This window comes from Oncorhynchus mykiss, chromosome 11 (genome assembly GCF_013265735.2).
Source record: "Oncorhynchus mykiss isolate Arlee chromosome 11, USDA_OmykA_1.1, whole genome shotgun sequence".
Taxonomy (NCBI): Eukaryota; Metazoa; Chordata; class Actinopteri; order Salmoniformes; family Salmonidae; genus Oncorhynchus; species Oncorhynchus mykiss.
The window spans coordinates 83,323,521-83,349,916 of record NC_048575.1 but is presented as its reverse complement, the minus strand read 5'-3'; the positions used below and the strand labels follow the sequence as shown (position 1 = coordinate 83,349,916).

At 44.0% G+C, this 26,396-nt stretch overlaps 2 protein-coding genes across 4 annotated transcripts in view; one reads left to right on the top strand and one right to left on the bottom strand.

The window, feature by feature from the left end:
- The window catches only part of LOC110536498 (elongation factor 2), a 19,588-nt gene extending 11,098 nt beyond the window's left edge, over positions 1-8,490 (top strand). Inside the window, exons 10-15 of the mRNA XM_036936539.1 lie at positions 2,612-2,870; positions 4,951-5,058; positions 5,203-5,556; positions 6,204-6,386; positions 7,148-7,280; positions 8,068-8,490. Of these exons, the coding sequence (XP_036792434.1) occupies positions 2,612-2,870; positions 4,951-5,058; positions 5,203-5,556; positions 6,204-6,386; positions 7,148-7,280; positions 8,068-8,261 (1,231 nt within the window). The 3' untranslated portion in view covers positions 8,262-8,490. The remainder of the gene's footprint in view (positions 1-2,611; positions 2,871-4,950; positions 5,059-5,202; positions 5,557-6,203; positions 6,387-7,147; positions 7,281-8,067) is intronic.
- The window catches only part of pias2 (protein inhibitor of activated STAT, 2), a 33,112-nt gene continuing 14,452 nt past the window's right edge, over positions 7,737-26,396 (bottom strand). For all 3 annotated transcript variants that reach the window (XM_036936540.1, XM_036936542.1, XM_036936543.1), the window contains 4 exons: positions 25,288-25,421; positions 25,005-25,185; positions 20,029-20,168; positions 7,737-11,112 (listed from right to left, as the gene is read on the bottom strand). In XM_036936540.1, coding sequence (XP_036792435.1) covers positions 10,871-11,112; positions 20,029-20,168; positions 25,005-25,185; positions 25,288-25,421 — 697 coding nt within the window. In that variant the 3' untranslated portion in view covers positions 7,737-10,870. The remainder of the gene's footprint in view (positions 11,113-20,028; positions 20,169-25,004; positions 25,186-25,287; positions 25,422-26,396) is intronic.

Here is a 26,396-nt window from a genome sequence, read left to right as displayed (position 1 = left end):
AAGCCCAACATATTGTGTTGCTTTGACAGTCATTTCTGGAGATTACTATTCATTTCATGTGATTTAGTGATGAATCTAATCACATGAAATGTCTGTCCCTCATTTTAAGGTCAACCCTGTTATGTGAAATTAACTCTCGTTTTAATATGGTGAAACTATATATATATATATATAAAAAACGATGAACATGGGTGGAGAACTGACCAGGACATGTCCTATGGAACAATGACTGGAGACCAGTACATGTCCTATGGAACAATGACTGGAGACCAGGACATGTCCTATGGAACAATGACTGGAGACCAGTACATGTCCTATGGAAATATGACTGGAGACCAGTACATGTCCTATGGAACACGACTAGAGACCAGGACATGTCCTATGGAACACGACTAGAGACCAGGACATGTTCTATGGAACACGACTAGAGACCAGTACATGTCCTATGGAACACGACTAGAGACCAGGACATGTCCTATGGAACACGACTAGAGACCAGGACATGTCCTATGGAACACGACTAGAGACCAGGACATGTTCTATGGAACACGACTAGAGACCAGGACATGTCCTATGGAACACGACTAGAGACCAGTACATGTCCTATGGAACACGACTAGAGACCAGGACATGTTCTATGGAACAATGACTGGAGACCAGGACATGTCCTATGGAACAATGACTAGAGACCAGGACATGTCCTATGGAACACGACTAGAGACCAGGACATGTTCTATGGAACACGACTAGAGACCAGGACATGTTCTATGGAACACGACTAGAGACCAGTACATGTCCTATGGAAATATGACTGGAGACCAGTACATGTCCTATGGAACACGACTAGAGACCAGGACATGTCCTATGGAACACGACTAGAGACCAGGACATGTCCTATGGAACACGACTGGAGACCAGGACATGTCCTATGGAACAATGACTAGAGACCAGTACATGTCCTATGGAACAATGACTGGAGACCAGTACATGTCCTATGGAACAATGACTAGAGACCAGTACATGTCCTATGGAACAATGACTAGAGACCAGTACATGTCCTATGGAACAATGACTGGAGACCAGGACATGTCCTATGGAACACGACTAGAGACCAGGACATGTCCTATGGAACACGACTAGAGACCAGGACATGTCCTATGGAACACGACTAGAGACCAGAACATGTCCTATGGAACAATGACTGGAGACCAGTACATGTCCTATGGAACAATGACTGGAGACCAGTATCAAATCAAATCAATTTATATAGCCCTTCGTACATCAGCTGATATCTCAAAGTGCTGTACAGAAACCCAGCCTAAAACCCCAAACAGCAAGCAATGCAGGTGTAGAAGCACGGTGGCTAGGAAAAACTCCCTAGAAAGGCCAAAACCTAGAAAGAAACCTAGAGAGGAACCAGGCTATGTGGGGTGGCCAGTCCTCTTCTGGCTGTGCCGGGTGGAGATTATAACAGAACATGGCCAAGATGTTCAAATGTTCATAAATGACCAGCATGGTCGAATAATAATAAGGCAGAACAATTGAAACTGGAGCAACAGCACAGTCAGGTGGACTGGGGACAGCAAGGAGTCATCATGTCAGGTATTCCTGGGGCATGGTCCTAGGGCTCAGGTCCTCCGAGAGAGAGAAAGAAAGAGAGAAGGAGAGAATTAGAGAACGTACACTTAGATTCACACAGGACACCGAATAGGACAGGAGAAGTACTCCAGATATAACAAACTGACCCTAGCCCCCCGACACATAAACTACTGCAGCATAAATACTGGAGGCTGAGACAGGATGGGTCAGGAGACACTGTGGCCCCATCTGAGGACACCCCCGGACAGGGCCAAACAGGAAGGATATACAGTACATGTCCTATGGAACAATGACTAGAGACCAGTACATGTCCTATGGAACACGACTGGAGACCAGGACATGTCCTATGGAACACGACTGGAGACCAGGACATGTCCTATGGAACAATGACTAGATACCAGGACATGTTCTATGGAACAATGACTGGAGACCAGTACATGTCCTATGGAACACGACTAGAGACCAGGACATGTCCTATGGAACACGACTAGAGACCAGGACATGTCCTATGGAACACGACTGGAGACCAGGACATGTCCTATGGAACAATGACTAGATACCAGGACATGTTCTATGGAACAATGACTGGAGACCAGTACATGTCCTATGGAACAATGACTGGAGACCAGTACATGTCCTATGGAACAATGACTGGAGACCAGTACATGTCCTATGGAACAATGACTGGAGACCAGTACATGTCCTATGGAACAATGACTAGAGACCAGGACATGTCCAATGGAACACGACTGGAGACCAGTACATGTCCTATGGAACACGACTAGAGACCAGTACATGTCCTATGGAACACGACTAGAGACCAGGACATGTCCTATGGAACACGACTGGAGACCAGGACATGTCCTATGGAACACGACTGGAGACCAGGACATGTCCTATGGAACAATGACTGGAGTGGTGTGTGTGTGACTGTCCTACGACAACTGTTTAGAGGTGAGGTCCTCTGACAAATTAAAACTCTGAACTCTGCTGTGCTCCCTCTGACTCCCAGGACCATTCTGATGATGGGGCGCTACACAGAGCCCATTGAGGATGTGCCCTGCGGCAACATCGTGGGTCTGGTGGGAGTAGACCAATTCCTGGTGAAGACCGGGACCATCTCCACCTTTGAGCACGCCCACAACCTGAGGGTGATGAAGTTCAGCGTCAGTCCCGTGGTCAGGGTGGCGGTGGAGTGCAAGAACCCTGCTGACCTGCCCAAGCTGGTGGAGGGACTCAAACGCCTGGCCAAGTCTGACCCCATGGTCCAGGTATAATACTATACTAGTCTGACCCCATGGTCCAGGTACAATACTATACTAGTCTGACCCCATGGTCCAGGTATAATACTATACTAGTCTGACCCCATGGTCCAGGTACAATACTATACTAGTCTGACCCCATGGTCCAGGTACAATACTATACTAGTCTGACCCCATGGTCCAGGTACAATACTATACTAGTCTGACCCCATGGTCCAGGTACAATACTATACTAGTCTGACCCCATGTCCAGGTACAATACTATGCTAGTCTGACCCCATGGTCCAGGTACAAGACTAGTCTGACCCCATGGTCCAGGTACAATACTAGTCTGACCCCATGGTCCAGGTACAATACTATACTAGTCTGACCCCATGGTCCAGGTACAATACTATACTAGTCTGACCCCATGGTCCAGGTACAATACTATACTAGTCTGACCCCATGGTCCAGTTACAATATTATACTAGTCTGACCCCATGGTCAAGGTACAATACTAGTCTGACCCCATGGTCCAGGTACAATACTAGTCTGACCCCATGGTCCAGGTACAATACTATACTAGTCTGACCCCATGGTCCAGGTACAATACTATACTAGTCTGACCCCATGGTCCAGGTACAATACTATACTAGTCTGACCCCATGGTCCAGGTACAAGACTAGTCTGACCCCATGGTCCAGGTACAATACTAGTCTGACCCCATGGTCCAGGTACAATACTATACTAGTCTGTCCCCATGGTCCAGGTACAATACTAGTCTGACCCCATGGTCCAGGTATAATACTATACTAGTCTGACCCCATGGTCCAGGTACAATACTATACTAGCCCCATGGTCCAGGTACAATACTAGTCTGACCCCATTGTCCAGGTACAATACTATACTAGTCTGACCCCATGGTCCAGGTACAAGCCTATACTAGTCTGACCCCATGGTCCAGGTACAATACTATACTAGTCTGACCCCATGGTCCAGGTACAAGACTATACTAGTCTGACCCCATGGTCCAGGTACAATACTAGTCTGACCCCATGGTCCAGGTACAAGACTAGTCTGACCCCATGGTCCAGGTACAATACTAATCTGACCCCATGGTCCAGGTACAATACTAGTCTGACCCCATGGTCCAGGTACAATACTATACTAGTTTGATCCCATGGTCCAGGTACAATACTATACTAGTCTGACCCCATGGTCCAGGTACAATACTATACTAGTCTGACCCCATGGTCCAGGTACAATACTGTACTAATCTGACCCCATGGTCCAGGTACAAGACTATACTAGTCTGACCCCATGGTCCAGGTACAAGACTATACTAGTCTGACCCCATGGTCCAGGTACAATACTATACTAGTCTGACCCCATGGTCCAGGTATAATACTATACTAGTCTGACCCCATGGTCCAGGTACAATATTAGTCTGACCCCATGGTCCAGGTACAATACTAGTCTGACCCCATGGTCCAGGTACAATACTATACTAGTCTGACCCCATGGTCCAGGTACAATACTATACTAGTCTGACCCCATGGTCCAGGTACAATACTGTACTAGTCTGACCCCATGGTCCAGGTACAATACTATACTAGTCTGACCCCATGGTCCAGGTACAATACTATACTAGTCTGACCCCATGGTCCAGGTACAATACTATACTAGTCTGACCCCATGGTCCAGGTACAATACTATACTAGTCTGACCCCATGGTCCAGGTACAATACTATACTAGTCTGACCCCATGGTCCAGGTATAATACTATACTAGTCTGACCCCATGGTCCAGGTACAATACTATACTAGTCTGACCCCATGGTCCAGGTATAATACTATACTAGTCTGACCCCATGGTCCAGGTATAAGACTAGTCTGACCCCATGGTCCAGGGACAAGACTAGTCTGTTCGAGATGCAGGGAAACAGTCCTGTTTATGTGTCTTTGTCCTGTCTCTCCGTGTGGCAGTGCATCATTGAGGAGTCTGGTACAATACTAGTCTGACCCCATGGTCCAGGGACAAGACTAGTCTGTTTGAGATGCAGGGAAACAGTGCTGTTTATGTGTCTTTGTCCTGTCTCTCCGTGTGGCAGTGCATCATTGAGGAGTCTGGAGAACACATTGTAGCTGGAGCTGGGGAGCTTCATCTGGAGATCTGCCTGAAGGATCTGGAGGAGGACCACGCTGGGATCCCCCTAAAGGTTGGGAGGATATTGACTTACTGCATTGTACAGGAATGCTTTTCAAAAAGGATGAAATTAGCTTATTTTTGAAATCACATTTGTAACCTTTGAATATTGAGTGAAGATACTAAAAAACTGAATCCTCTTGAATACTTCTCCCAGAAATCTGACCCTGTGGTGTCTTACCGCGAGACCGTAGCCGAGGATTCAGACCAGGTCTGCCTGTCCAAGTCCCCTAACAAACACAACCGTCTATACATGAAGGCCCGGCCCTTCCAGGATGGTCTGGCAGAGGATATCGATAAGGGGGACGTGAGCTCCAGACAGGAACTGAAGACCAGGGCTCGCTACCTGACTGAGAAGTACGAGTGGGAGGTGACAGAGGCCCGCAAGATCTGGTGTTTCGGCCCCGACGGGACGGGACCCAACATCCTGACGGACGTTACCAAGGGAGTGCAGTACCTCAATGAGATCAAGGACAGCGTGGTGGCAGGGTTCCAGTGGGCCTCCAAGGAGGTGAGCAGACGCCAGCAGGGCTGGGGGGGGGTCAAGCCCCTTTAGCACCAACTTTTAGAACCAGAGAACCCCACCACCACTGACAGGCTCTGAGAACCAGAGAACCCCACCACCACTGACCGCCTCTCAGAACAAGAGAACCCCACCACCACTGACAAGCTCTGAGAACCCCACCACCACTGACCGCCTCTCAGAACAAGAGAACCTCACCACCACTGACAGGCTCTGAGAACCCCACCACCACTGACAGGCTCTGAGAATCCCACCACCACTGACCGGCTCTCAGAACCAGAGAACCTCACCACCACTGACAGGCTCTTAGAACCAGAGAACCCCACCACCACTGACATGCTCTTAGAACCAGAGAACCCCACCACCACTGACAGGCTCTCAGAACCAGATAACCCCACCACCACTGACAGGCTCTCAGAACCAGAGAACCCCAACACCACTGACAGGCTCTCAGAACCAGATAACCCCACCACCACTGACAGGCTCTTAGAACCAGGGAACCCCACCACCACTGACAGGCTCTCAGAACCAGAGAACCCCACCACCACTGACATGCTCTTAGAACCAGAGAACCCCACCACTAACTCTGAGAACCAGAAAACTACACCACCACTGAAAAACACTCTCTTTCTCAGGGTGTCCTGTGTGAGGAGAACATGAGGGGGATACGTTTCGACGTCCATGATGTGACGCTGCATGCGGATGCCATCCACAGAGGGGGCGGACAGATCATCCCCACGGCACGCCGAGTCATCTACGCCTCTCAGCTCACAGCTCAGCCACGGCTCATGGAGCCAGTCTACCTGGTCGAGATCCAGGTGAGTCATCTCCGCCTCTCAGCTCAGTCACGACTTATAGAAACAGTCTACCTGATCCAGATCCAGGTGAGTCCACGTAGAACTCAGAGGTGAGATTCAAAATCAGAATCTTCTTTATACTCCCAAGTACATTTACATGTACCAGGAATTTGACCTGGTGAGATGGTGCTAACAACCACAACAGAATATACAGACAGAATAGTAAGGGATGTTCAACCTTTCCTGAGTCCTGAGGGGTATCCTATGAATCAAGCTAGATCTACTCTGGGTTTTCTAAAGCTAGCCGGTCTTCAGTTAGCTTCACATTCCAGCTCAGACTTCGACCGTACTACGACCGTGGATATTGATCGTCTGCCTGCCGCTAACTCCAGCAGGCCTTGTTACTGTGCATGACGCACGCCAAACTCTTCATTGAGACAATGCTGAATCAATTAAATGGGGAAATCAGTGACGTTTTCATTTGTGCCCGAAATCAAATTCAGTAGGCTATGGCGTGTAATAGGCTTTTACAGGTGTATTATTTTGGGACTCCCAAGTGGCACAGCGGTCTAAGGCACTGCAGGGCTTGATCCGTCACATCTGTGTTCACAGTTATGCGAAATCCATAGATTAGAGCCAAATTAATTTATTTCAATTGACTGGGTTTCCTTTATATAAACTGTAAGTCAGTAAAATCGTAGAAATTGTTGCATGTTGTGTGTTTAAAAAAATATATTTTTAGTTGAGTGTATTTCAACTTACCTAAACCGTTCTTCCTGCAGTGTCCAGAGCACGTCGTTGGAGGGATCTACGGTGTGCTGAACAGAAAGAGAGGCATGGTATTTGAGGAGTCGCAGGTCGCTGGAACACCCATCTTCATCGTGAAGGCTTTCCTTCCAGTCAACGAATCGTTTGGTGAGTTCATCACGCTTTCCAACGAAACATTTCAACACTGAATGTAAAACAGACCATTTTAAAAGGATAGCCCAATCAATTAATAATTTGGTGCGTTAATCACATCTTCCAACAATCCATTTCACCAAAACAATGAATGGAAACAACATTTAAAAAGAGAAACAATTCAAATGTACCTTTTCTAAAAAATATATATATATATATTCTATAACTAAAGACTAATTTAGTAGGGCCAGGACAATACCACAATACTTGTTAGTAGTGTAACGACCCTGGGTTTATAAGCGCGGATATCGACTCTGCCGCTTGAGCATGCTCGATAGCGCGCTGGACTTCGGGGTCGAAGGTCGAGGGTTCGAGACCTGCTCCCTCTGCCTGTTTCGTCACAGCAAGGAAACAAAACACAAAGCGGATTTAACTTCTTTAGGAAAACAACCCCGACGTTGGAAACACCCATCCAGTCACGTGTATTTATTTTCCAAGCTATCACAAAATATTTTACATACAGAAGGTTTTTTTTTTTTAAAGGACCAAAATAGTTTTCCATGGAAAAAATATCACTATACTGGTACAATCACAGCCTTTATGAAAAGGATTAGCTCTTTAACAAGTAAAACATTGTATTCGGTCAGGATAGGAGCGTAACATAGGAAATAGGAGTCAACCAACTAGTTACAGATAAGCATGACAAAACAACACAGACCTCTGGTTGTTTATGAATATTTTATTTTTGATTCCCCCCCCCCCCCCCCCCCCCCCCCCCCCCCCTCCCCCCCGATGTCGTTAGGTTTCACAGCGGACTTGAGATCCAACACAGGTGGCCAGGCCTTCCCCCAGTGTGTGTTCGACCACTGGCAGATCCTGCCCGGGGACCCCTTCGACGAGACCAGTCGGCCATGGCAAGTAGTGGCAGACACCCGCAAACGCAAAGGCCTCAAAGAAGGCATCCCTTCCCTGGACAACTTCCTGGATAAACTGTGATCGTCTGTGATTGGACTGCTGCTTCCTAGTGCAATTTAATGATCATAGCACCCTAATGTGGAAATGTATAAAATAAAAATAGCCAAACCACAATAACAACAACAATACACTGTATTATAACTAGAAAAGGTATGAGGGGGGAAAGTTGACTAATACAGGTATTTAAAAAAAATGCCGCTTTATTGTTTTAAGTCTGAGATCCTGACAGCAAATAAAAAATGAGCACCTTGTTGTTTGTTTGTTTGTTTGTTTGCATCACGATGGCACAGCGAAACAAGAGCATCCTTTACCCATAGCAAAACAAGAGGAGCATCCTTTACCCATAGTGAAACAAGAGGAGCATCCTTTACCCACAGCGAAACAAGAGGAGCATCCTTTACCCACAGCGAAACAAGAGGAGCATCCTTTACCCATAGCGAAACAAGAGGAGCATCCTTTACCCATAGCGAAACAAGAGGAGCATCCTTTACCCACAGCGAAACAAGAGGAGCATCCTTTACCCATAGCGAAACAAGAGGAGCATCCTTTACCCATAGCGAAACAAGAGGAGCATCCTTTACCCATAGCAAAACCAGAGGAGCATCCTTTACCCACAGCGAAACAAGAGGAGCATCCTTTACCCATAGCGAAACAAGAGCATCCTTTACCCATAGCGAAACAAGAGCATCCTTTACCCATAGCAAAACCAGAGGAGCATCCTTTACCCATAGCGAAACCAGAGGAGCATCCTTTAACCATAGTGAAACAAGAGGAGCATCCTTTACCCATAGCGAAACCAGAGGAGCATCCTTTACCCACAGCAAAACAAGAGGAGCATCCTTTAACGACAATAAAATATTAAATATCTATTCCCTTAAATTTAAGTTTGGAAAATACTCCAGCTTCCATTTTAAAACATTAACCTAACTTAATGTAAATCCTAACATTTTAGTGGGTAGGTCCCCTTTCCCTAAGCAACTCATACAAGGTTGAGGGCCGACATATCATTCTACACTTTAAAAACCGCAGCACTAATTGCCGTAGCTAATTTATCTAGAGTTTTGTACATTAAATAAAATACACTATTTCAGGCCCTGATTGCTTTTTTTTTGTTGCTACGTTCAACAAAGGCTCAATTGACAACTTCGCATTACATTTGGTTCCGTGAACATGTAGCTATGTATAACGGTGTGAAAACATCCAACCTTCAAACCAACAAACTTAACATGTTCAAACCGTGGGACTCGTGGGGGACGGAAACCATTTGGGGACATTAACTCATATAAATGTTTACACACAGAACAAAAGGGGATCCTTCCCAAGAAGGCAAAAATAATTAGGATGGTACACACACAACAAGGTCCAAGTAAATACAAAACAGATTTTCCAAAATGCTGAGAAAGATGGCATTTTATAAACACTCAACGCTCTAGTTTGTATCACTTTTGATAATTTGTACAAAAAACTAAATGGTACCTTCAATTCATGGATCCACCCCCCCCCCCCCCCCACACAAATATCTAATTTCTAATGGTTCCATGTTTTAGATACACTTTCAACCGTGTACAGAGTCAGTAGATCTGGAAAACTATAGTATTATTGCTGTGACTGAAGGGGGAAACAAACCCCGCCCCCCATTGTCCCACTTCCTGCGGAATGCTTCCACGTCAACTCATCCAATTAAAAACAAATGTGAAGAACAGACTGGCAAAATCCCCTTCTCTTCCACAGGTCAGAATGTGTGTGGGGTGAGGCCAACTCAGTCAAAATAGGCTTTTGACTATTTGGGGGGGGGGGGTCCGTCCTCTCTCCTCTGTGACCCGGAAACCGATGAGTGGTTAAGGAGATGTCAATTCGTTAGTAGCTGAACGGAAGAGTTTCCCTCCTCTCCTTGATAGTCACCTTTACCACGAGGAAGGTCATGTGTATCCTACCGGAGTCCTTCATGGAAGACTACTGAAACCTGCCCACCCCCCCCCCCCCCTCCACTCTTTAAATCAGCTTTCGTTTTGTCGTCGGAGAAAAAGCATGAACATGTTTAAAATCTATCGTTGTAGCTAAAAAAAATAAAAAAATGTCTTCCACAACTATCTTCATTCGTTTTAATCACCACGTTTTGGGATCCAACCTGTAAACGTCATTTCATACAAGCACATTTTCACCCACATTCACTCTCCTCGCCGCCTCTCCTCCAATCACCTTTGACCATTTTTCAAAAGGAGGCGGGAGAGGACGTAGGAGCTGAGCAAATCCAATTGAGAAAAAGACTACGGGTCCAACAGTCTCAACTATCTAAAAATGGCTTCCTCTCCAAGTTTTCCTTTCCTTCAATCAGCACGGGCACGGTAGGGGGAAAAAAGCAAATGTGTCCTCTAACTTCACTGGCAGACAGACAAAGGAAAGGAGACAAGTTAGCCTAGCTCTGGGATCTCCCTGTCCCATGGTGGCCTGTGGACATCGTCCAGGTCCAAAATGGCACGATATTCCCTATATAGTGCACTACCTCAGTCCTCGGAGGCTTGTGTCGAATAGGAGGCTTAGTCCAATGAGCTCTCAGGGACCAGAAGCTTAGTCCAATGAGCTCTCAGGGACCAGAAGATTAGTCCAATGAGCTCTCAGGGACCAGAAGATCAGTCCAATGAGATGATGTCTGAGATGATGTTGGACCCTCCTCCTCCCCCAGTGATAACCCCAGTCTCATGGGAGGATGAAGAGGCAGTGGTGTGGTGGGAACTGGTGTCGTATTGGCTAGAAGAGGACACCAGGCCGGCGCTAGTGGTGGCACCCTGCAGGCTGCTGGTCAGGCTATCCAGGAACATGGGAGCTCTGTAATGCTGCGGGTCACCTTGGATCAGCGAGAACAGATCCAGACCTAGGTGAGAGGGGGGCGGAAAGGATCATTTCACACTCCTCCTCTGAACTCACAAGCAACATTAAATCAGTCAAATGTCTTTATAAAGCCCTTCTTACATCAGCTGATGTCACAAAGTGCTGTACAGAAACACAGCCTAAATCACAGACATGGAGATTACCAGACAATTAGACAGAACATGTCATCGTTTTATTGGGACGTAGGGATGGTGACTTAATCTACATGTCTATAGGGATGGTGACTTAATCTACATGTCTATAGGGATGGTGACTTAATCTACATGTCTATAAGGATGGTGACTTAATCTACATGTCTATAGGGATGGTGACTTAATCTACATGTCTATAGGGATGGTGACTTAATCTACATGTCTATAGAGATGGTGACTTAATCTACATGTCTATAGGGATGGTGACTTAATCTACATGTCTATAGGGATGGTGACTTAATCTACATGTCTATAGGGATGGTGACTTAATCTACATGTCTATAGGGATGGTGACAGGGTGACTTAATCTACATGTCTGTAGGGATGGTGACTTAATCTACATGTCTGTAGGGATGGTGACTTAATCTACATGTCTATAGGGATGGTGACAGGGTGACTTAATCTACATGTCTGTAGGGATGGTGACTTAATCTACATGTCTATAGGGATGGTGACTTAATCTACATGTCTATAGAGATGGTGACTTAATCTACATGTCTATAGGGATGGTGACTTAATCTACATGTCTATAGGGATGGTGACTTAATCTACATGTCTATAGGGATGGTGACAGGGTGACTTAATCTACATGTCTGTAGGGATGGTGACTTAATCTACATGTCTATAGGGATGGTGACTTAATCTACATGTCTGTAGGGATGGTGACTTAATCTACATGTCTGTAGGGATGGTGACTTAATCTACATGTCTATAGGGATGGTGACAGGGTGACTTAATCTACATGTCTGTAGGGATGGTGACTTAATCTACATGTCTATAGGGATGGTGACAGGGTGACTTAATATACATGTCTATAGAGATGGTGACTTAATCTACATGTCTATAGGGATGGTGACTTAATCTACATGTCTGTAGGGATGGTGACTTAATCTACATGTCTATAGGGATGGTGACTTAATCTACATGTCTATAGGGATGGTGACTTAATCTACATGTCTATAGGGATGGTGACAGGGTGACTTAATCTACATGTCTATAGGGATGGTGACAGGGTGACTTAATCTACATGTCTATAGGGATGGTGACAGGGTGACTTAATCTACATGTCTATAGGGATGGTGACAGGGTGACTTAATCTACATGTCTATAGGGATGGTGACAGGGTGACTTAATCTACATGTCTATAGGAATGGTGACAGGGTGACTTACTCTACATGTCTGTAGGGATGGTGACAGGGTGACTTAATTTACATGTCTATAGGGATGGTGACAGGGTGACTTAATCTACATGTCTATAGGGATGGTGACAGGGTGACTTAATCTACATGTCTGTAGGGATGGTGACTTAATCTACATGTCTATAGGGATGGTGACAGGGTGACTTAATCTACATGTCTATAGGAATGGTGACAGGGTGACTTACTCTACATGTCTATAGGGATGGTGACTTAATCTACATGTCTATAGGGATGGTGACAGGATGACTTACTCTACATGTCTGTAGGGATGGTGACAGGGTGACTTAATCTACATGTCTATAGGGATGGTGACGGGGTGACTTAATCTACATGTCTGTAGGGATGGTGACTTAATCTACATGTCTATAGGGATGGTGACAGGGTGATTTAATCTACATGTCTGTAGGGATGGTGACTTAATCTACATGTCTATACGGATGGTGACAGGGTGACTTACTCTACATGTCTATAGGAATGGTGACAGGGTGACTTACTCTACATGCCTATAGAGATGGTGACTTAATCTACATGTCTATAGAGATGGTGACTTAATCTACATGTCTATAGAGATGGTGACTTAATCTACATGTCTATAGGAATGGTGACTTACTCTACATGTTTATAGAGATGGTGACTTAATCTACATGTCTGTAGGGATGGTGACTTAATCTACATGTCTATAGAGATGGTGACAGGGTGACTTAATCTACATGTCTATAGGGATGGTGACTTAATCTACATGTCTATAGGGATGGTGACAGGGTGACTTAATCTACATGTCTGTAGGGATGGTGACTTAATCTACATGTCTATAGGGATGGTGACAGGGTGACTTAATCTACATGTCTATAGGGATGGTGACAGGGTGACTTAATCTACATGTCTATAGGGATGGTGACTTAATCTACATGTCTATAGGGATGGTGACTTAATCTACATGTCTATAGGGATGGTGACAGGGTGACTTAATCTACATGTCTGTAGGGATGGTGACAGGGTGACTTAATCTACATGTCTATAGGGATGGTGACAGGGTGACTTAATCTACATGTCTGTAGGGATGGTGACAGGGTGACTTAATCTACATGTCTGTAGGGATGGTGACAGGGTGACTTACTCTACATGTCTATAGGGATGGTGACAGGGTGACTTAATCTACATGCCTATAAGGATGGTGACAGGGTGACTTAATCTACATGTCTATAGGGATGGTGACAGGGTGACTTAATCTACATGTCTGTAGGGATGGTGACAGGGTGACTTAATCTACATGTCTGTAGGGATGGTGACTTAATCTACATGTCTATAGGGATGGTGACAGGGTGACTTAATATACATGTCTATAGAGATGGTGACTTAATCTACATGTCTATAGGGATGGTGACTTAATCTACATGTCTGTAGGGATGGTGACTTAATCTACATGTCTATAGGGATGGTGACTTAATCTACATGTCTATAGGGATGGTGACTTAATCTACATGTCTATAGGGATGGTGACAGGGTGACTTAATCTACATGTCTATAGGGATGGTGACAGGGTGACTTAATCTACATGTCTATAGGGATGGTGACAGGGTGACTTAATCTACATGTCTATAGGGATGGTGACAGGGTGACTTAATCTACATGTCTATAGGAATGGTGACAGGGTGACTTACTCTACATGTCTGTAGGGATGGTGACAGGGTGACTTAATTTACATGTCTATAGGGATGGTGACAGAGTGACTTAATCTACATGTCTATAGGGATGGTGACAGGGTGACTTAATCTACATGTCTGTAGGGATGGTGACTTAATGTACATGTCTATAGGGATGGTGACAGGGTGACTTAATCTACATGTCTATAGGAATGGTGACAGGGTGACTTACTCTACATGTCTGTAGGGATGGTGACTTAATCTACATGTCTATAGGGATGGTGACAGGTGGCTTAATCTACATGTCTATAGGAATGGTGACAGGGTGACTTACCCTACATGTCTGTAGGGATGGTGACTTAATCTACATGTCTATAGGGATGGTGACAGGGTGACTTAATCTACATGTCTATAGGGATGGTGACTTAATCTACATGTCTATAGGGATGGTGACGGGGTGACTTAATCTACATGTCTGTAGGGATGGTGACTTAATCTACATGTCTATAGGGATGGTGACAGGGTGACTTAATCTACATGTCTGTAGGGATGGTGACTTAATCTACATGTCTATAGGGATGGTGACAGGGTGACTTAATCTACATGTCTGTAGGGATGGTGACTTAATCTACATGTCTATACGGATGGTGACAGGGTGACTTACTCTACATGTCTATAGGAATGGTGACAGGGTGACTTACTCTACATGCCTATAGAGATGGTGACTTAATCTACATGTCTATAGAGATGGTGACTTAATCTACATGTCTATAGAGATGGTGACTTAATCTACATGTCTATAGGAATGGTGACTTACTCTACATGTCTATAGAGATGGTGACTTAATCTACATGTCTGTAGGGATGGTGACTTAATCTACATGTCTATAGAGATGGTGACAGGGTGACTTAATCTACATATCTATAGGGATGGTGACTTAATCTACATGTCTATAGGGATGGTGACAGGGTGACTTAATCTACATGTCTGTAGGGATGGTGACTTAATCTACATGTCTATAGGGATGGTGACAGGGTGACTTAATCTACATGTCTATAGGGATGGTGACAGGGTGACTTAATCTACATGTCTATAGGGATGGTGACTTAATCTACATGTCTATAGGGATGGTGACTTAATCTACATGTCTATAGGGATGGTGACAGGGTGACTTAATCTACATGTCTGTAGGGATGGTGACAGGGTGACTTAATCTACATGTCTATAGGGATGGTGACAGGGTGACTTAATCTACATGTCTGTAGGGATGGTGACAGGGTGACTTAATCTACATGTCTGTAGGGATGGTGACAGGGTGACTTACTCTACATGTCTATAGGGATGGTGACAGGGTGACTTAATCTACATGCCTATAGGGATGGTGACAGGGTGACTTAATCTACATGTCTATAGGGATGGTGACAGGGTGAATTAATCTACATGTCTGTAGGGATGGTGACAGGGTGACTTAATTTACATGTCTATAGGGATGGTGACAGGGTGACTTAATCTACATGTCTATAGGGATGGTGACAGGGTGACTTAATCTACATGTCTGTAGGGATGGTAACTCACTCTACATGTCTATAGAGATGGTGACTTAATCTACATGTCTATAGGGATGGTGACAGGGTGACTTAATCTACATGTCTGTAGGGATGGTAACTCACTCTACATGTCTATAGAGATGGTGACTTAATCTACATGTCTATAGGGATGGTGACAGGGTGACTTAATCTACATGTCTATAGAGATGGTGACTTAATCTACATGTCTATAGGGATGGTGACTTAATCTACATGTCTGTAGGGATGGTGACTTAATCTACATGTCTATAGAGATGGTGACTTAATCTACATGTCTATAGGGATGGTGACAGGGTGACTTAATCTACATGTCTATAGAGATGGTGACTTAATCTACATGTCTATAGGGATGGTGACTTAATCTACATGTCTGTAGGGATGGTGACTTAATCTACATGTCTATAGGGATGGTGACTTAATCTACATGTCTATAGGGATGGTGACTTAATCTACATGTCTATAGGGATGGTGACAGGGTGACTTAATCTACATGTCTATAGGGATGGTGACAGGGTGACTTAATCTACATGTCTATAGGGATGGTGACAGGGTGACTTAATCTACATGTCTATAGGGATGGTGACAGGGTGACTTAATCTACATGTCTATAGGGATGGTGACAGGGTGACTTAATCTACATGTCTATAGGAATGGTGACAGGGTGACTTACTCTACATGTCTGTAGGGATGGTGACAGGGTGACTTAATTTACATGTCTATAGGGATGGTGACAGGGTGACTTAATCTACATGTCTATAGGGATGGTGACAGGGTGACTTAATCTACATGTCTGTAGGGATGGTGACTTAATCTACATGTCTATAGGGATGGTGACAGGGTGACTTAATCTACATGTCTGTAGGGATGGTGACTTAATCTACATGTCTATAGGGATGGTGACAGGGTGACTTAATCTACATGTCTGTAGGGATGGTGACTTAATCTACATGTCTATAGGGATGGTGACAGGGTGACTTACTCTACATGTCTGTAGGGATGGTGACTTAATCTACATGTCTATAGGGATGGTGACAGGTGGCTTAATCTACATGTCTATAGGAATGGTGACAGGGTGACTTACTCTACATGTCTGTAGGGATGGTGACTTAATCTACATGTCTATAGGGATGGTGACAGGGTGACTTAATCTACATGTCTATAGGGATGGTGACTTAATCTACATGTCTATAGGGATGGTGACAGGATGACTTACTCTACATGTCTGTAGGGATGGTGACAGGGTGACTTAATCTACATGTCTATAGGGATGGTGACGGGGTGACTTAATCTACATGTCTGTAGGGATGGTGACTTAATCTACATGTCTATAGGGATGGTGACAGGGTGACTTAATCTACATGTCTGTAGGGATGGTGACTTAATCTACATGTCTATAGGGATGGTGACAGGGTGACTTAATCTACATGTCTGTAGGGATGGTGACTTAATCTACATGTCTATACGGATGGTGACAGGGTGACTTACTCTACATGTCTATAGGAATGGTGACAGGGTGACTTACTCTACATGCCTATAGAGATGGTGACTTAATCTACATGTCTATAGAGATGGTGACTTAATCTACATGTCTATAGAGATGGTGACTTAATCTACATGTCTATAGGAATGGTGACTTACTCTACATGTCTATAGAGATGGTGACTTAATCTACATGTCTGTAGGGATGGTGACTTAATCTACATGTCTATAGAGATGGTGACAGGGTGACTTAATCTACATGTCTATAGGGATGGTGACTTAATCTACATGTCTATAGGGATGGTGACAGGGTGACTTAATCTACATGTCTATAGGGATGGTGACAGGGTGACTTAATCTAAATGTCTATAGGGATGGTGACAGGGTGACTTAATCTACATGTCTGTAGGGATGGTGACAGGGTGACTTAATCTACATGCTATAGGGATGGTGACAGGGTGACTTAATCTACATGTCTATAGGGATGGTGACAGGGTGACTTAATCTACATGTCTGTAGGGATGGTGACAGGGTGACTTAATTTACATATCTATAGGGATGGTGACAGGGTGACTTAATCTACATGTCTATAGGGATGGTGACAGGGTGACTTAATCTACATGTCTGTAGGGATGGTAACTCACTCTACATGTCTATAGGGATGGTGACAGGGTGACTTAATCTACATGTCTATAGGGATGGTGACAGGGTGACTTAATCTACATGTCTGTAGGGATGGTGACAGGGTGACTTAATCTACATGTCTATAGGGATGGTGACAGGGTGACTTAATCTACATGTCTATAGGGATGGTGACAGGGTGACTTACTATACATGTCTGTAGGGATGTGACTAATCTACATGTCTATAGAGATGGTGACTTAATCTACATGTCTGTAGGGATGGTGACTTAATCTACATGTCTATAGAGATGGTGACTTAATCTACATGTCTATAGGGATGGTGACAGGGTGACTTAATCTACATGTCTATAGGGATGGTGACAGGGTGACTTAATCTACATGCCTATAGGGATGGTGACTTAATCTACATGTCTATAGGGATGGTGACAGGGTGACTTAATCTACATGTCTGTAGGGATGGTGACAGGGTGACTTAATCTACATGTCTATAGGGATGGTGACGGGGTGACTTAATCTACATGTCTGTAGGGATGGTGACAGGGTGACTTAATCTACATGTCTATAGGGATGGTGACAGGGTGACTTAATCTACATGTCTGTAGGGATGGTGACAGGGTGACTTACTCTACATGTCTATAGGGATGGTGACAGGGTGACTTAATCTACATGTCTGTAGGGATGGTGACTTAATTAATCTACATGTCTATAGGGATGGTGACTTAATCTACATGTCTATAGGGATGGTGACAGGGTGACTTAATCTACATGTCTGTAGGGATGGTGACAGGGTGACTTAATCTACATGTCTATAGGGATGGTGACAGGGTGACTTAATCTACATGTCTATAGGGATGGTGACAGGGTGACTTAATCTACATGTCTGTAGGGATGGTGACAGGGTGACTTAATCTACATGTCTGTAGGGATGGTGACTTAATCTACATGTCTATAGGGATGGTGACAGGGTGACTTAATCTACATGTCTATAGGGATGGTGACAGGGTGACTTAATCTACATGTCTATAGGGATGGTGACTTAATCTACATGTCTATAGGGATGGTGACTTAATCTACATGTCTATAGGGATGGTGACAGGGTGACTTAATCTACATGTCTATAGGGATGGTGACTTAATCTACATGTCTATAGGGATGGTGACTTAATCTACATGTCTATAGGGATGGTGACAGGGTGACTTAATCTACATGTCTATAGGGATGGTGACTTAATCTACATGTCTATAGGGATGGTGACAGGGTGACTTAATCTACATGTCTATAGGGATGGTGACAGGGTGACTTAATCTACATGTCTGTAGGGATGGTGACAGGGTGACTTAATCTACATGTCTATAGGGATGGTGACAGGGTGACTTACTCTACATGTCTATAGGGATGGTGACAGGGTGACTTAATCTGCATGTCTATAGGGATGGTGACTTAATCTACATGTCTGTAGGGATGGTGACAGGGTGACTTAATCTACATGTCTATAGGGATGGTGACAGGGTGACTTAATCTACATGTCTATAGGGATGGTGACAGGGTGACTTAATCTACATGTCTATAGGGACGGTGACAGGGTGACTTAATCTACATGTCTATAGGGACGGTGACAGGGTGACTTAATCTACATGTCTATAGGGATGGTGACAGGGTGACTTAATCTACATGTCTATAGGGATGGTGACTTAATCTACATGTCTATAGGGATGGTGACAGGGTGATTTAATCTACATGTCTATAGGGATGGTGACTTAATCTACATGTCTATAGGGATGGTGACTTAATCTACATGTCTATAGGGATGGTGACAGGGTGACTTAATCTACATGTCTATAGGGATGGTGACTTAATCTACATGTCTATAGGGATGGTGACTTAATCTACATGTCTATAGGGATGGTGACAGGGTGACTTAATCTACATGTCTATAGGGATGGTGACTTAATCTACATGTCTTTAGGGATGGTGACAGGGTGACTTAATCTACATGTCTATAGGGATGGTGACTTAATCTGCATGTCTGTAGGGATGGTGACTTACTCTACATGTCTGTAGGGATGGTGACAGGGTGACTTACTCTACATGTCTGTAGGGATGGTGACAGGGTGACTTACTCTACATGTCTGTAGGGATGGTGACAGGGTGACTTACTCTGCATGTCTGTAGGGATGGTGGACAGGGTGGAGTGGTGGAAGGGGACTGTATAGTCTGCTAGTGAAGACATCAGGTATGGCGTGTCCAGGGCCGGTACATTTGGGAGGCGCCCTGTGGATGGCTGATACGTCAACACTCTGAGGGTTAGAGAAACACAGAGTAGGGTCAGCGACACAACAAAAGTAAACATCGTCAACAACAAATAGGACAGAGCACGGGTTTAATATGTATAGGAGTTGTTGTCGTCGTCACATTGCAGCAGAGTTTGGCAGAAGCCACGTGCACGGATGTTCGCAAGTTCAGCCTCTTGACGTGGCTCCTGTTCGATGTCATTTACACTGCTGCTTGTGGTCATATCGCTGAGTCTCAGTTTAAAAACCAGTCAAGTGAAGATGACCCCCTTGCCTGTCTTTGACATACAGAAGAAACAGACTAGTTCCACACCTCAGTAAGCACAAGAAAGATGCTGAAAAACGTTTATATTTAGAAACAGATAAGATTAGCTTTCTTGAAACATTATTTTGATGGAATGTAATTTGATCTCATGAGAAATTAAGCTAAATGATGCACACCCAAATGTGCTATTTTTTTTTTTTTGTTTTTTTAAGATTCAATTTGATCTTCAATAAATATAGTACCAAACATCATTGCGTGTCAAAAAAAGATACAGTAGCACTGTCAAAGGCTGTACAAAACAGTCTGCAAACACCACGAACCATGTGTTTACAATACCGCGTTGGTAATAAAGCACAATGTGTTCCATAGAAATCCTGGTTGAGAAACGACTGAACAAATGGAACAACGAAACGGCAAAGCAAGTAAGTGAAAGAAATTAGATGTTTTACTGGTAATGGGGACATACGTAAATGACAACCTAGTAACTTTCTGGGTCAGTGTGGTGTGTGTGTGTGTGTATGTAACCTTTATTTAACCAGGCAAGTCAGTTAAGAACAAATTCTTAGTTACAATGACGGCCCGGACGACGCTGGGCCAACCTATGGGATTCCCAATCACGGCCGGATGTGATACAGCCTGGATTCGAACCACGGACTGTAGAAAAACAGATGGAGTCTGCAAAAGACCTGAGGCTGGGACGGAGATTTGTCTTCCAACAAGACAATGATCCAAAACATAAAGCAAAATCTACAATGGAATGGTTCAAAAATAAACATATCCAGGTGTTAGAATGGCCAAGTCAAAGTCCAGACCTGAATCCAATCGAGAATCTGTGGAAAGAACTGAAAACTGCTGTTCACAAATGCTCTCCATCCAACCTCACTGAGCTCGAGCTGTTTTGCAAGGAGGAATGGGAAAAAATTTCAGTCTCTCGTTGTGCAAAACTGATAAGACATACCCCAAGCGACTTACAGCTGTAATCGCAGCAAAAGGTGGCGCTACAAAGTATTAACTTAAGGGGGCTGAATAATTTTGCACGCCCAAATTTTCAGTTTTTGATTTGTTAAAAAAGTTTGAAATATCCAATAAATGTTGTTCCACTTCATGATTGTGTCCCACTTGTTGTTGATTCTTCACAAAAAGATACAGTTTTATATCTTTATGTTTGAAGCCTGAAATGTGGCAAAAGGTCGCAAAGTTCAAGGGGGCCGAATACTTTCGCAAGGCACTGTACCAGTCATATTACCAGGGTTACAGGTTCTTATTCATTCTATTTACCAGTCATATTACCAGGGTTACAGGTTCTATTCATTCTATTTACCAGGGTTACAGGTTCTATTCATTCTATTTACCAGTCATATTACCAGGGTTAGAGGTTCTATTCATTCTCTTTACCAGTCATATTACCAGGGTTACAGGTTCTATTCATTCTATTTACCAGTCATATTACCAGGGTTACAGGTTCTATTCATTCTATTTACCAGGGTTACAGGTTCTATTCATTCTATTTACCAGTCATATTACCAGGGTTAGAGGTTCTATTCATTCTCTTTACCAGTCATATTACCAGGGTCACAGGTTCTATTCATTCTATTTACCAGTCATATTACCAGGGTTACAGGTTCTATTCATTCTATTTACCAGGGTTACAGGTTCTATTCATTCTATTTACCAGTCATATTACCAGGGTTAGAGGTTCTATTCATTCTCTTTACCAGTCATATTACCAGGGTCACAGGTTCTATTCATTCTATTTACCAGGGTTACAGGTTCTATTCATTCTATTTACCAGTCATATTACCAGGGTTAGAGGTTCTATTCATTCTCTTTACCAGTCATATTACCAGGGTCACAGGTTCTATTCATTCTATTTACCAGTCATATTACCAGGGTTACAGGTTCTATTCATTCTATTTACCAGTCATATTACCAGGGTTAGAGGTTCTATTCATTCTCTTTACCAGTCATATTACCAGGGTCACAGGTTCTATTCATTCTATTTACCAGTCATATTACCAGGGTTACAGGTTCTATTCATTCTATTTACCAGTCATATGACCAGGGTTAGAGGTTCCAAGTATGTTCTTGGAATGTATGTTCTTCTATCACCATCAGACTGTTGAACAGCTTCTATTACCATCAGACTGTTGAACAGCACATTCAAGAAAATGTGAACCAGGAACAGATATAGCCCTTGGTTCACTCCAGAGCTGACTGCCCTTGACCATCACACAAATATCCTGTGGTGTACTGCATTAGCATCGAATAGCCCCCACAATATGTAACTTTTCAGGGAAGTTAGGAACCAATATACACAGGCAGTTAGGAAAGCAAAGGCTAGCTTTTTCAAACAGAAATTTGCATCCTGTAGCACAAACTCCAAAAAGTTCTGGGACACTGTAAAGTCCATGGAGAATAAGAGCACCTCCTCCCAGCTGCCCACTGCACTGAGGCTAGGAAACACTGTCACCACCGATAAATCCATGATCATTTAGAATTTCAATAAGCAGCTTTCTACGGCTGGCCTTGCTTTCCACCTGGCTACCCCTACCCCAGTCAACAGCCCTGCACCCCCCTCAGCATCTTTCCCAAGCCTCCCTCATTTCTCTTTCACCAAAATCCAGATAGCTGATGTTCTGAAAGAGCTGCAAAATCTGGACACCTACACATCAGCCGGGCTAGACAATCTGGACCCTATCATTCTAAAATTATCCTCCGAAATTGTTGCAACCCCTATTACTAGCCTGTTAAACCTCTCTTTCGTATAGTCTGAGATCCCCTTAAGATTGGAAAGCTGCCGCGGTCATCCCCCTCTTCAAAGGGGGAGACACTCTAGACCCAAACTGCTACAGACCTACAACTATCATTCCCTGCCTTTCTAAGGTATTTAAAAGCCAAGTGAACAAACAGATCACTGACCATTTCGAATCCCACCGTACCTTCTCCGCTATGCAATCTGGTTTCCAAGCTGGTCATGGTTGCACCTCAGCCACGCTCAAGGTCCTAAACGATATCATAACCGGACCTCTGGCAGTCTCTATGGGGGTGCCACAAGGTTCAATTCTCGGGCCGACTCTCTTCTCTGTATACATCAATGATGTCGCTCTTGCTGCTGGTGATTCTCTGATCCCCCTCTACATAGACGACACCATTCTGTATACTTCTGGCCCTTTTTTGGATACTGTGTTAATATTAACTAACCTCCAGACGAGCTTCAATGCCATACAACTCTCCTTCCGTGGCCTCCAACTGCTCTTAAATGCTAGTAAAACTAAATGCATGCTCAACCAATCGCTGCCCGCACCCGCCTGCCCGACTAGCATCACTACTCTGGACGGTTCTGACTTAGAATATGTGGACAACTACAGATACCTAGGTGTCTGGTTAGACTGTAAACTCTCCTTCCAGACTCACATTAACTTCTTCGATATAGGGGGCGCACTTTTAATTTTTGGATTAAAAAACGTTCCCGTTTTAAACAAGATATTTTGTCACGAAAAGATGCTCGACTATGCATATAATTGACAGCTTTGGAAAGAAAACACTCTGACGTTTCCAAAACTGCAAAGATATTATCTGTGAGTGCCACAGAACTGACGCTACAACGTTTGCCATGTTTCTGTCGATATTATGGAGTTAATTTGGAAAAAAGTTTGGCGTTGTAATGACTGAATTTTCAGGTTTTTTTCTTAGCCAAACGTGATGAACAAAACGGAGCGATTTCTCCTACACAAATAATCTTTTTGGAAAAACTGAACATTTGCTATCTAACAGAGTCTCCTCATTGAAAACATCCGAAGTTCTTCAAAGGTAAATGATTTTATTTGAATGCTTTTCTTCTTTTTGTGAAAATGTTGCCTGCTGAATGCTAGGCTTAATGCTATGCTAGGCTATCAATACTCTTACACAAATGCTTGTGTAGCTATGGTTGAAAAGCATATTTTGAAAATCTGAGATAACAGTGTTGTTAACAAAAGGCTAAGCTTGTGAGCCAATATATTTATTTCATTTCATTTGCGATTTTCATGAATAGGAAACGTTGCGTTATGCTAATGAGCTTGAGGCTATACTTACGCTCCCGGATACGGGATTGCTCGACGCTAGAGGTTAAAAGACCGCTCAAATTTGAAATATCTGTATCGTTTTTTTTTTCACAAGGAATATATCGGACATCGGTATCGGCCAAAAATGTCATATCGGTGCATCACGAGTGTATATTAAATGGCTTTGTCTACTTTCTAAATGTAGCTGTTCTAAAAGGTCCTGGCTTGTATGAGTGGAAGCCAGGAGATGCTAAAAAGGCTTGTTAATTAACGGTCAATTACCGGGAGACAGGCAGATATTTGCATGACAGTTACCGGCTGACAGAATGTCATGACCACTACAGCCCGAATAGCGACGATTTCAGTTATTATTATTATTATATATTTTTTTACTTTATTTAATAAATATTTTCTAAACTCTATTTCTTGAACTGCATTGTTGGTTAAGGACTTTAAGTAAGCATTTCACTATAAGGTCTACCTACGCCTGTTGTATTCGGCGCATGTGACAAATCAAATCCGATTTGAACTCACCCCTTGGCGTGAACCTCCTCTGTCTTGGACATGTAGAGGCATCTCTTTTTCAGTGGCGGATCAGGCTCCTCTTCCTCCTCCTCCTCCTCTGATGAACTCTCCAGGGTCAGGTCGATCACGTCTGCCTTCTTATTGGTTGAGCTGAGCTCGCTGTGGGAGGGGACCACGGCACATAGACGCGCTGGAGGAGGAGAGATGAGTATGAAGTGACCGATCAGTCAGTAGGTATACTATAGATACAGTATTTATAGCAGAGACGGATGATGTCTACAGGAGGACTTACGTTCTATTTTTGGGATACAGGTTGAGGACACACTGAGGGCCTCTTTCCTTGGTCTGATGGGGCACCAGGTTCCGTCCTCCTGGAACTTGATCTCATCCACATCGGAACAGTCGTTCAGAATCTCCATGAACAACCTGACAGACAGAGAGACAGACATGTTCCAACAACCTGTCAGACAGAGTGACAGACATGTTCCAACAACCTGTCAGACAGAGTGACAGACATGTTCCAACAACCTGTCAGACAGAGAGACAGACATGTTCCAACAACCTGACAGACAGAGAGACAGACATGTTCCAACAACCTGACAGACAGAGAGACAGACATGTTCCAACAACCTGACAGACAGAGGGACAGACATGTTCCAACAACCTGTCAGACAGAGAGACAGACATGTTCCAACAACCTGACAGACAGAGAGACAGACATGTTCCAACAACCTGACAGACAGAGGGACAGACATGTTCCAACAACCTGTCAGACAGAGAGACAGACATGTTCCAACAACCTGACAGACAGAGAGACAGACATGTTCCAACAACCTGACAGACAGAGAGACAGACATGTTCCAACAACCTGACAGACAGAGGGACAGACATGTTCCAACAACCTGTCAGACAGAGAGACAGACATGTTCCAACAACCTGACAGACAGAGAGACAGACATGTTCCAACAACCTGACAGACAGAGGGACAGACATGTTCCAACAACCTGTCAGACAGAGAGACAGACATGTTCCAACAACCTGACAGACAGAGAGACAGACATGTTCCAACAACCTGACAGACAGAGAGACAGACATGTTCCAACAACCTGTCAGACAGAGAGACAGACATGTTCCAACAACCTGACAGACAGAGAGACAGACATGTTCCAACAACCTGACAGACAGAGGGACAGACATGTTCCAACAACCTGTCAGACAGAGAGACAGACATGTTCCAACAACCTGACAGACAGAGAGACAGACATGTTCCAACAACCTGACAGACAGAGGGACAGACATGTTCCAACAACGTTCCATTCATTCTTTAAAGTTCCATAGAACACTCCAGTATTCAGCTATGCTATTTATACCATCCAGGTCTAGATTATAATAAACTGGCTG